The 12781-nt window shown below is 35.0% G+C and overlaps 1 protein-coding gene across 6 annotated transcripts in view; it reads left to right on the top strand.

The window, feature by feature from the left end:
- CNTN5 (contactin 5) overlaps positions 1 to 12781 on the top strand; it is a 614386-nt gene that overhangs the window by 577640 nt on the left and 23965 nt on the right. For all 6 annotated transcript variants that reach the window (XM_032680305.1, XM_032680306.1, XM_032680307.1 and 3 more), the window contains 2 exons: positions 9700 to 9770; positions 11984 to 12218. In XM_032680305.1, the coding sequence (XP_032536196.1) occupies positions 9700 to 9770; positions 11984 to 12218 (306 nt within the window). The remainder of the gene's footprint in view (positions 1 to 9699; positions 9771 to 11983; positions 12219 to 12781) is intronic.

Below are 12781 nucleotides of genomic sequence, written 5' to 3'. Positions count from 1 at the left end.
AGGATTTGGACAAAGCCTCAGAAGAGAACTCCATGTCAGAACAATTCAGATCATTCTTCATTCTGCTTTATTATTTAGGAGGTCTAGATAGATTTTGTTGTTGTTGTTGTTTTGATGTTTCTTCAGCTGAATAATTTTTAAGTAACTTATGGGTCTTACAAAATAGAAGAGAGCCAAATTCAAAGATTCACTTGAATTTGAAAGTATAACTGATTGTCTGGTTATAAATATTGTAGACAAATACAACAATTGTGTTACACACAGACTTCTCATTAAGGGGAATTATAAGAATTATGAAAATTACAATGCCTTTCTCATTCAGAAAGAAATTCTTACCTTATATAAGGTAAGAATTATATATATATATGTAATCCATATATATCTATAAGATATGTTAATCTTATACTTCAGCTCCATAATTTGCCACTCTGTGTCTATGCCATCCATAAACATTCATAGAAGAATGTTCAGGCTGATTTTCTTAGACAGAATCAGAGAATCAACTGAATAATTGGGGCTGAAGGGCATTTTGGAGGTCTCTGCTCCAGCCTTCTGCTCAAATCTGGATAAATTGTCTTCAGAGAAAGCTGTTCAGAGTTTTGGCCAGTTGAGTCTTCAAAACCTACAAGGATAGAGATTACACATCCTCCCTGGGCAACCTGTGCCAGCAGTTAACTAACCTCACTGTGATTTTTTTTTTTTCAATATATACAGTCAGAACTCTTCCAATCTCAGTCTATGATCACTGTCTCTTGCTCTTCCACCCTGCACCACTATGAAGACCTCATCTCTGTCTCCTCAGTGGCCTTCCTGCAGGCACTGAGAGCAGCTGTTAGGTTACCTCAAGCCATCTCTGCTCCAGGCTCCAGGCTGAACAAGCCCAGCTCCCCCAGACTCTCACAAGCCAAGTGCTCCAGCCCTGACATCGCCATGGCCTCCCTGAACTAATTGATCAATATCTGTCTCATTGTGGCCCCCAAAACAGGATGCACTATTTCAGATGAAGTCTAACAAATCTATTTTCAGTTATAATAAGGCATATTTATTTTTTTCTGTTTTAAATGACTATGTAGTTGCTAGCTGGTAAATCTCACTGTACAACCACAGAACTGCACTGGATTTGATTCCCATTCTTACATGGTGAAGCAAGCTTCCTTTCCAACTCTCCCCCTCATCTTCTTCAAGCTCCCTGCAGCATAAAACTTGATACCCTTATAACAAAAGCTTCAGATGCTCCGTATTTTGTTCCATTAAGAAAAGGAGGAAATGAAAATGAAATAAAAAACACAAGCTACTTTGATCTCAAATGATTTTTAAAAAAATACCTCTTATTTTGCCACCATTTTTCTTTCCTTAATTTTCATTGGTAGTTCAAATTCTGCTGGACTCTAATGTTTGAACAATTTCCCTATTTATTCAGATAATATATATCAGAGAGAACAAAAACATTCTGGAGAAAGTTTATCCTATGATAGGTTGTACCCCTGGGATTATGCTCTTTCAGACTGAGGAAATTTTTTCCTGTTTTTGAAAAGATGGTTCACTATTTTAATCGACCCAATGCATTTAAACTGAGCTAATGTTTTTTTGACAAGTTTGAAAATACTAGTTTCATCTAGCTGTCATGTTTGTAGGCTTCTTCTTCTTTCCCAGGGTTTACGAAACAAAGCCTGTATTTGCTAAAGCATATTCTTAAAACTCAAGTGACAGTCTTCTTCATGCATATCCATTTTCAATATTCATTTGGACAATCATTGCTACTTTACCTCTGTAAAAAGGAATTGATAAATCATGATACTGATCAGTAAAAAACAAAATTGTAGGAAAGAGAAAGCATGCAGTGTGCAATGTATGTTCATCCAGTGCTTGATGTTAATTCCTGGGTAACATTCCACTGTTATTGCCACAGGAAAGAACAGAGTCCTTAACTCAAGTAGCAAGGATCTGTACTCCAGCTCATGGGGTTTATCAGTTCTGATAAACAGCACTGGAGGTGACAATAATGCAAGTCTTTTTGAGTAATAAATTAGTAACTTATTAATTCAAATAGGAAAAAGGCCATACTAGATGTTCACTTGCACTTTCCCGTTCCCAGTTAGGAATACCTTCTTTTGCTACCAAAATTACAGCTTCACAAGTATCACAGTAGAAAAGAGCGTGTTGTAGCATGGCACTGAAATCCAGATAGCTACCAGTAAAACAACTGAACAGCTTTGAGAGAAATTGAAGATGAATTTTTCTGGTGTGCCTGCTTAATATGGCATAGCATAGCATAAGCCTGCTGCTATCACCTCAGTTTTGAAAGACCTTTCTTTAAGAAAAGGTTTGGTTTCTGTTTCAGCTGCAAATGGTTTGGAGGTTTGGAGTGGAGTGGGTAATAAAAAAGATAGATGCAGCCTCTGTTTTTTATTCTATAGAGGAAGTGTGGAGATAGAATAAGAAATAATTTTCCAAATCATTGGAATCTTCATAGAGTTGTAAAGTTGGAACAATAACACAGTGGACTCTGCTTTAAACAAAGAACTAACTAAATAAAAAAAGCCCTAACTGTTACACATGTAATTCTTTGAAAAATGGTATGCTGCTTATAATTTGTATGGCAGTCTTGAAACGTCAGAGGCTTCATGATCTGCTTCATTCAGGCAGCCACTTTTTCCCTCATCTCCAGATATTCCTGAAGTCCCAAGCCTGTTACATCTAATTTCTGAAATGCTTTTCACTGATTTTTGTGAATTATTACCCCTGGTATAGTTTTCAGATGCTGAAGAGACAGGAAACTAGTGATAGTTTTCATTGGGTTACAACAGGTTACATATGGTTTTTCAAAGTAGCACCTTATTGCCTATCTTAGTGAACCCAGTGACCCATTATTTTTCAGGATCTCTCTGTTACTAATTTTTTACCTGAAATCTTCAAGGGAAACTATTAACATGTCTATTAACATGATTTCCACTTCTATCACCATAGTTCTCATTTGTTAAAGGGCATGCATGTTAAAGGAAATCATATTTCAGAAAGACAGAGTAACCTGGATATTTGCAGTTATGGTAGATGTGGTTCTCAAGTATAAACAGGCAGGTTGCCCCTGCACTAGGTGGAAATGCAGAAATATCCATCTCCCAGCTGAGAAACTGACTGTGACTCCTGTTCAGGTAAGAGCTGGAACTCACCAGGCTGAATGTGGCTGCCTAGACAACCCACAAAGATAGAAAATGTGTGATTCTGCTTCCATTATCTCATACCTAAATAGAAATCTACATCCGTAATTTAATGGCAAGAGCAAATTTGACTAGAGACTAAAGTCTTCATCCACCTCCACAGCTCACCTATTTTATCACTTCTTCCCTGAGATAGTAACAACATCTTATATTAGTCCATTATCTAAAAATACCTATGGAAATAATACTTCGGATGGTGTAAAGAAATCAGCAGAATAATAAACAGGTTTCCACTTGCTTTAATTTTTTAATTAAACTCTAATCTTGTCACTTAGTTCATATTTAGATAACATGATTACTTTTCATAGCTACTTTCATCGGAATGGATAATATTGCAATTTTCTGGCACATCTAACAGCCAGCTGCTGCATCTCTGTCAGTTCTAGCTTTGATATATATTTTACAGGCCCACAAGGTGCAAAGAGCCAATAATACGAATTTAAACATGTCTAGCATTCCACTAAGACAGTCAGGGCACTTGAAGCCAGGGGGCAAAACATCAATTATATTATCTATTCATAGGGAAACATGGGGAGAGAGAAAATTGAGTAGAATCAAAGTTTAACCTGCTAATCATGCATGTAAACTTGATTTTATGAGGTAACAATGTAATGCACTCTATTAGCAGCAGACTTTACACAGGCTTTATTTTTAATAAGCCCATATTTTCCATTAAGTTGCCCTTATTTTCGGCTAGAATTTCTTCCTAGCACAACAAGAAATGTCTCTCTCTCAGGAAAAAACATTACCTAGTTTAGACTGTTTTATTTTCAGGGTTTTTTTTATTGTTGGGGGTGCTGTTTTATTTGTCATTTGTATAAAAGAAGTTTCAGCTTTTCCCATTATCATAATAATTTTTGCACAGGAAAAAAATTGATAACCTCCTGTATCTGTGACATTTGCAGATGATGACATGGGCTCCTAAAGCCTTTGTAGAAAATGTGGGTTTCCATGGAGAAAAACAAAAGAGAAAGTGGACTGTAATTATTGACAGTGTTGTCTACAGGCTACTCAAACATTGGAATGCAAGGTCAAATTAATATTGGCAAAGAAATCCAGTGTGTGTGCTGCTATGAGATGTACCAGAAAAGCTAATGCATTGGTTCTCTGGAATACATGCATTTGAGATTTCCATCCTATATGTGGAGATTTAGAGACTAATCAGGATGAGTCCCACAGCCACATATGGCCCTCTTGTCAGTGAATAGACCTTAATTCTATCTCCTACATAATTACAAATATTAATAATACATAGGAAATGAGAACAATATTTCAGATCCTGAGACCAGTTGTGTCATCCTTGTTTTCCAATAGTTGAATATGTGTGTTGTCCATTTCTGAAATGCTGGTACGTTTTACATTTCATTCCTGAACAGATGAGATGTGAATTGTTTTTCTGGGAGGGTGAGAACTTCAGGGTTGGTCTTTCACACAGTGAAAGAGTTTTCACTTAGCTCCCTCTGTTTCCTGGATGTCTACTGCAGGAGATATATATAGATAAAAACATACATACGTACATACATATATAGAGAGAATAGAAACAACTGAGAAGAAAAAAATGCCAAATGTGTAATAGCTTTGATCCTCACATTAAGAAATTCTGCCAAGCTGGTGACAAACCCACTCTTCCCCACCCATACATTTTCCACAGCTAAGAAGTGTTGTTTTTCAAACTACATCTGTATCTGAAGATATAAAGAGATTTAAAAGAAATAAATAACTGGAACTCTACCTGGAGCAAAGTTACAGGTCCTTTCTTAAGGACTAAAGAGAAGTTTATTAATTTATCCCCCAAAAAATGTAGCAACATTCATATTTTGCTTCATTTTGCTTTATTTGACAACTGTTTTGGAATTTATACAAAAAATAGCCATGAGGAAATTATCTTAAAGAATACGGGATTCAAGCAGAGTAAGAAAGACCTTGTAAATAAAGTAGGGAACTGGGATTTCAGAAATCTGGACTCAATTGCTTATGAGAAAACTGTAAATTTGGGCAGCTCAGATTAGCATCTCTTACTCTAAAAACAGGACATTAGTAAGACACTTACTTCTCTTTGTCTTCCCTAAATCTCACCTGTTCCCTACTAAAGTATAGGGACTAAATGTAACTACAGGTTTCTACTGCAATAATGCAGTTATATTCAATTATAATAAAATATCATTTTGGCTGGTAAATACTTTTGTTCTGCACAAAAATTAAGACACACTACAAAATTAAGAAACTGTCATTTCTCTTCATAATAAAAAAGTTACATAGAATTGAAACAAATCACAAGGTATTTCTTTGGGGGAAAAAAAACAAGCAAACACAAAATAGAAACACTTTAAAATTATTAATTATCCATTCAATAATATTTTTTTAAATTTCTTTACAAGACTGGAATGTCAAAATGAACATGAACTGCTTTACAAGTACTTTCACCTTTTCCAGGTTTGGTGTGATTTTTTTTTTTTCTTTCTATTAGGAGAGGAATCTAGAGCTAATTTAAAAGATTTTTTTAGTTCGCTCACTGAAGTAAAAACAGGAACCTTAAAACTGTTTTTAATCAAAATGTTTATTGATTTTATTTAGCAAAATAGAAGTAAAGTAATAATTTTAGATTAAAATTAAAATTCTCTGTCAACTCAAACTGAAATACTCTCATTTGTCTTTTCTGTTTTAATTATTCTATTCTTAAATAAAACTGAAACAACATACAAATTTTACATATTTTCAAAACCAAATGGCAATGCTTCATTTGTTATATCAAAATGAAATATTTCACCCAAAAATGAGTACCAAAAATCTTTGAATCAGTTCATCTTTAAACTCCACCATCTTCATTAAAAAAAAAACAAAAAAACACGCAAAAAAACCAACAGAAAATCCATCTACCATGCAGACTGAAGAGAACAGAATTTTAAAAACTGATTTAACTCTAATTTAATCTCCCTAAAGCAGAGAGCGGTTTTCAAAATTTTGGACACAGTGAAAGTCTGGAATGAAAGTGAACAATGCAAACTCCATATGTTTGTGGTTTCATAGCTGTGGTATTACCCTGCACTTCAAAAGCTTCCCCAAACTTTACATTTAAATATAGGTTTAAAATATACAGGTGACACTGTCAGCATTTTTCAGCACTTTATAACTACTGCTCCTATACACAAAATCCTCAGCAACAGTTCTGCGCATACATTTTGTCCTAAATTTAAAATCACAACTTTTCATCCATATTTAGCTTATAATAAGATATACGTGAATTATTAAACAACTGTCCATGGTTTCATGTATAAGCTTTACCTTTCCATATCATCTTTTCTTCATTTATATCTGAAGTATCCTGTCAAATGCTTTATAGGACTGCTGAGGACTACATTGCCCATACCTTCTCTTGTGGAAAAGGTTAATGATTTTTTTTGTTTGGTTTAGAAGAGATAAGTTTAATTTCACTTTCATTTTCACTATATCACAGTAATTCCATGAAAATGGAAAAGAGTAAGAAACAAATCCTGTTGTTTGTTCAAACAAATCAAACTCCTGGCAAAGTCATTTAGAGTTTTTTTTCTTTTTCATTAAGTGGAGGTTGCAACATCAACTTGTGCTGGCATCCAGCCATTATGTACTATGAGCTGCAGCTAGTCACTATGTCTTTCAGAACACAGATTTTAGTACTATTTGTTGTTCACATTACCAGAATGATGGAGAGACCTACCTTTTAACTTCTGACCTTACCAGTGGCTGAAGAAAGAAAAAAAAAGCTGACCTGATCCCAAAGAACTTACAGTAAAAGGATAAAACAGGAGACAAATGAAAATAGGCAGCTGACAAAGGGGCTAATAAGAAGGCGTTGATCAGAATCAGAGACATGACAACCATTTTATGACCCTGAGGACCAGTTTTATCCAAGGAATAATTCATCTTGCTGTTAAATGAGACACATTAACACAGCAAAGAACTCTTTGCTACTAGTTGGGGTGTATGTATTCAGAAGAAACAATACTGAACTTCTTAGCTTTGATAAACCCTAAAGAGGTCCTAATGTCCTTGTCCCCCAGGCACATGTATCCGGTGTCCAGGAGCCAAGTTGAGGCTTCATACTTGTATATTTGGTGCAAGTGCATATCCATGAGTGTCACTGCTGAGAATTAACAACATAAAGATTGGAAAGTCATTAATTACATGGCAATAAACCTAGGCCATGTGTGAGTAAATTCAAATATAATACTGATATAAAGGTGATGCTGCTGAAAGGTTGGCTGATATATAACCTTGGTGCCTGGCAAAAAACGGGGATTTTTAATAGTTTTCTTCACTTAATAGTTAGTAATTTCAAAGTGTCCCCCTCTAACTGTGTATACTCTGCTTTTCTTCAGTGCAGAGGAAATTTAATCTTTTGACACATTTATTCTTTTAATGGTTATTCATTTGAAAGAGTTTCACTGTGTGAATGTACATTTTAGTTTGGTGCTAAAGAAATTCATCCTTTTGACAGTTTTATTCTTTTAACATTTATTAGTTTAAATAGGGCTGCAGTCTGCAAAGTTGTTAACAAGAAAATTCTAGAAGGAGGACACTGCAGGTTAAACAACTCCATCATGCTGGATGATTCAAAAGAGTACAGCATACTCTCCTACCTCTAATGTGGCACCTACACGAGAACTTCATTTGTCTTTATAACTTATCCAAAAGTACCTTAAAAAAAAGAAAAAAAGAAAAATGGATGCTAAAAAAGGTTTAAATGTGCCCCATTAGAGATGGCACTGTAATTTTTGCATGTTAATTAACTGGAAGATGATTATTCATCTGCATTTTTTCATGGTAGAACATTCATCCCAATGTTACACACTGACTGATTGTATTATTTTTTTCCTTTTCTTTTTTTTTTTATTTAATCCAGAGGGCAATTCCATTTCTGAAAGAAAAAGTTCATTATCTTTTTGACATGCAAAGATTAGTACTTAATTTAAACACATTGATGTCACCAGTCAGTAGAATCTCTCCACTGTTTAGAAAGTTATCAGGTGAGCTGAGCATCCCCAAAGTTCTGCACTACTGGAGAAGGAGCCTGGACTGCAAGCTCAGCCTGATTATCTGGTTTCCCACTAGCTAAACTGCAAAGCAATTCAATCATCTGATTATACAGAAATCAAGAGCTTTCAGCAGACAGTGACTATGAAACACATCATTTAGCATGTGTGAAAGCGGAAGGGAGGGAAGGAAGGAAGGAAGGAAGGAAGGAAGGAAGGAAGGAAGGAAGGAAGGAAGGAAGGAAGGAATAAGTTAAAGACACCATGTTTGCCAGATGAACACAGTTTTATTGGAGAGAAACACATTAGAAATCTCTCCTATTGGTCTGTTAAGAACCACAGATAAAAGGGCTCTTACCTCATTTCCAGGTTTATAAATCAGAAAAAAATAATACACTTTGTAGGTTTGCATCATTTCTGAGGAAATACAGAATTGGGCTTATGTTCTTTAAAGGGAAGTTCAGGGTTCAAAAAGTGACTACACAAAGGAATTCTGAAGTTTTATGGGAACTTACCAAAACTAGTAAAAACTACAGTCTCATTGAATTTAAGCTATTAATTACCAACACAGGACTGTGTACATTTATTTAAATGTATTTTTCTTTGTATAGTTCAAAGACAAGTGCTACTGTGCTACTCAACAAATGAACTAAACAACAACAACATGCAATAAGGCCTAAACAGTTAACACCTCACAGTACATTTCTACCAATGACCTGTGTACTGCTGTAAGGAAGAAAAGAATAAGTTTATATCTTAGGACATATTTAATCAAATAAAAAATGCAAACTTACCTGCTCACAGTAAATAAACTCAAGACATTATTCATTTTGAGAGCTTCATTAGAGTCACTAAGTAAGATAAAAGAAATTACAGAATTCCAATGGAACAACTTAGATTTCTGGTTTTACAAAATATGATAATCCACTGTTTCCAGCACTTTGAAGAAATTATGAGGGTTGCTTACGGTTGGTTAGTTTAAAATTTCTGAAAATTTGCTCCCTGGTAGAGCAGCTTTGCAAAAACTAAAACATGCTAAATCACTATTTATCTGGGAAATAATAAAGACATTATTGTCTATGTCCTAAGATTTTACCTGAAGTCTAAAATTTTCTGGCATTTCAAATTTTCTATTAAATGAATATAAATGTTAGCAAGATAATTCCTGTTTTATCTACTAGATGATCCATACATTGAAATTTTGACTAATCTGTAGAAGGCATAGTGCTTAAGCAGTTTTTTATTCCAGCATTATTTTTATTCTAAGCTTATGTTTTGTTTGAGTTTACCAGCTTGAGTGTGCAGTTGTCTGAAATGAAACTTGAGCAAATTTTATCACAAAGTGCTATGTTTTTTATTTCTGTTCTGATTTAATGTCTCATATCTTCTGCAGAAGCTTATTACTGTTGGGAAAACTTCAATAACTTGGACATTCTGTTTTGTTGTGTTTTGTTTTTCCTTTTTGCTCACAGTTCCAAAGACACCTCCAGCTAATGTAAGTGGCAGAAGTGGAAGGCGACATGAATTAGTAATTGCATGGGAGGTAAGGGACTTATTCTAATTAAGGGGTTTTTTTCATGTTAACTTCTTTGACAACAAAGTAAAGAGTACTGTACTGGAGTTTCCTTACGACATATCTTGTCAACACAAAAACACAAAATACTGGTCTTAAATATGTTCAAAAATTTCAAAGTATTGGGCATTTTTGCATGGTTTGAATAGAGGACATTATGGCAGCAGCTCCAAAGTTGTGCTAATTCGTAAGACTTTTCTTCCTGATTTACTGCTTGGATTGATTTGATTTTTCTGGATCTTATGTAAACATAACACCTGATGAAATAGTAGCTAGGGAAAGAAAAGGAAAGCCTTATAACTTTTACCTTCAATTAAGAAATAATTATTTTTAATTAAATCATAAAAACATGAAACTAAAGAGATGAAATAGACTTTTATTTTGACAAGATAATTGTGTTACAAGATGCAACACAGGTGTATGACCATGCCAGTGGGTAGTTGGAGGAGTGGGAGTCGTGTTCTCTGCTAATCATAAAAAACCAGTAGAACAGAGATTTTCCTTGAGTTTTCAAAACTTCTAGATTCATCATGAAGAGTTTCAGATTCAGTATATAAATATATATACACACCTATACATAAACTCAAGAAGAATTCCATCAAATAAAGACATGGAGTTTTAACAAAAAAGGTCTTAGCTTAGGCAGTTTGAAGAAATATTCAGATAGTAAGAGACACACAGAATTCTGATTATCTGTTTTAACTGGCAAATTTTAGGCTGTCTGAAGAGGCTGCCTTCTGTTGGCACATCTGTCTTCTCCAACACAAGCTACCTGAGACAGCTGTGACAGTTGATTTCAGTTTGCTTTATAGTCTATAACCATAAATAGCAGCAACCCTCCTATTCAGAGAGAATTTACTGAATCCCAAACAAAAATATCAGGTGACTAGAACTGTATCAGACATGAACTGGCCTAATCCCAGTCCCTAATATAGTAGTATGCAATATTCATGTTGAGTGTCTTTATAGTGTTTCCTATGTGATTGGGGTGGGGGACTACTGGGGTGAGTCATATCTCACTCTCTGTCAAGGGACAAAGTTTTCTTCCAAAAGAAACCACAGATACATTGGTGAGACTAGATTACAAAGTCTGTCTTATTTTCACATCCTCTGCTCTTGGACTCATGATTTTTTTTTTAACTCAGTTGGGCAGTGCATAGCTTCAGAAGGATGGGTAGAAAACTGTGTCTGCAAGTGCCTGATGATGAGACACTAGTTGCAATGGGGAGGGCAGAGGATTTAGTGTCCCCTGGGCCTCTGCTCTCATTCAATGTCCATTAGCTACAAATCTATGATGGGCACTTTAAGAGAGGGAGTTTAGACACTCATTTCTGGGCATTTGCCATAGGTCTAGTATGCTGACAGATGTTAAACCTACCCTAATCCCTAAACTAGTCCATTGACTTAATAATAAATGCAAGCTACTGCTAATTTACTAATTAGCACAAAAAGTTCCACTAATTGAGCTGGACATCGAAATTTTAGCTTTTGGAGTGCTCCAAAATTATCTAAAATAGATAAATTCCTTTTCTAACTGCCTGCTTATGGCAGATGTGTCCCACATGAAGTGGCTAATTGCACAGGTATTCTGAGGAGAGAAAATAAAATGAGAGTTTTTTTGTTGTTTTGGGGTTTTTTTTAATTAAAAAGAGTGAAACAACTGTTTGAGAGTTAAAACAAATAGAATTATTACATTATATCCTAAGTCTTAAGTTGAACTCTGGACTTAAATCCCCAAGACTTAACACCCCATTCGGACACAGAAATTAGATAGACTGGCACCTACAAACCAGGAAAGTCCCACTGTAGTAGGAGTCATGCACATCATGTTATTCACAATATGTTGCTCTATATTTTTAACAAGGTCGGTGGTAGAGACTATTTCACCAATAGACAACAGGATTCCACCAACAGACAACAGGTTAAAGCATTAACCACAAAGTGGGAGATACAAAAGAAAATAATTTTATGAGTCCAAGAGCTCATTCAGTCCTAGGACAATGACCTAACTACAGTGATTAGGTGAGAAAACTCTCTCACCTTAGGTTCTTCTTTGGAAGCAATTGTCCTTATAAGGACAATTTGCTTACCAGGTATGGTAAGGAAAATCCTATAATGCAACTGTGACTGCTTTTTAAATTAGTAAAACCTTGTCTCATCATTACCTGGACTTAATTTTTCAGCCAGTGTCAGAAGAGTTTCAGAGTGGAGAAGGATTTGGATATATTGTAGCCTTCAGGCCAAATGGAACTCGTGGATGGAAGGAAAAAATGGTGACATCTTCAGATGCCTCAAAATTCATCTACAGAGATGAAAGTGTGCCACCTCTGACTCCTTTTGAGGTGAAAGTTGGTGTTTACAACAACAAAGGAGATGGTCCATTCAGCCCTATTGTTGTCATCTGCTCAGCTGAAGGAGGTCAGTTCAACACGAAGTTAAATTCCATACCATGAAGTATATTAAGTTATATTTTTATATAATGTGTCCTCTTATGCCATGCTTTTTCAATCTCAAATTTTAAATTTCTTTACAGAAGTGCTAAATAACATTAAACATGTTTTACAGAGAAGGAGGTGAACTAACTTGCCAAGCTTACCTAGAAAGCAAATGACAAAGTTTAGGAATAGACTTCAAGGACATGTTCATTTCCTGGTTAATGGACTCCCAAATCTTTGTTCTCGAAGCCTAGCCATGATGATGATAATGGATACTAAAAGTGCACATAAATATAGTTTTTCTTGGTTTTATTATTTTTTATTTTCTCTTTTTTATTTCATTGGTATAAAAGTTCTGACTATACATTAGTATGCCAGTATTCAGTGTGAGTTATAGTAATAGGTCAGAAGAAAAAATGAAAAATATTTTTTTAAAATTTCTGTGGAGAAATGATATAAATTCTCAACAGGTTTTTTTTCGGGGGGGTTGGGGGGCTTTGGGGGGAGGGGCAGGAGAAAAACAATTTGTACTAGTAAAAGAAGTTG

This window comes from Chiroxiphia lanceolata, chromosome 2, assembly GCF_009829145.1.
Source record: "Chiroxiphia lanceolata isolate bChiLan1 chromosome 2, bChiLan1.pri, whole genome shotgun sequence".
Classification (NCBI taxonomy): Eukaryota; Metazoa; Chordata; class Aves; order Passeriformes; family Pipridae; genus Chiroxiphia; species Chiroxiphia lanceolata.
The sequence above is the reverse complement of the archived record's forward strand: the minus strand, read 5'-3'. Positions and strand labels throughout refer to the sequence as shown.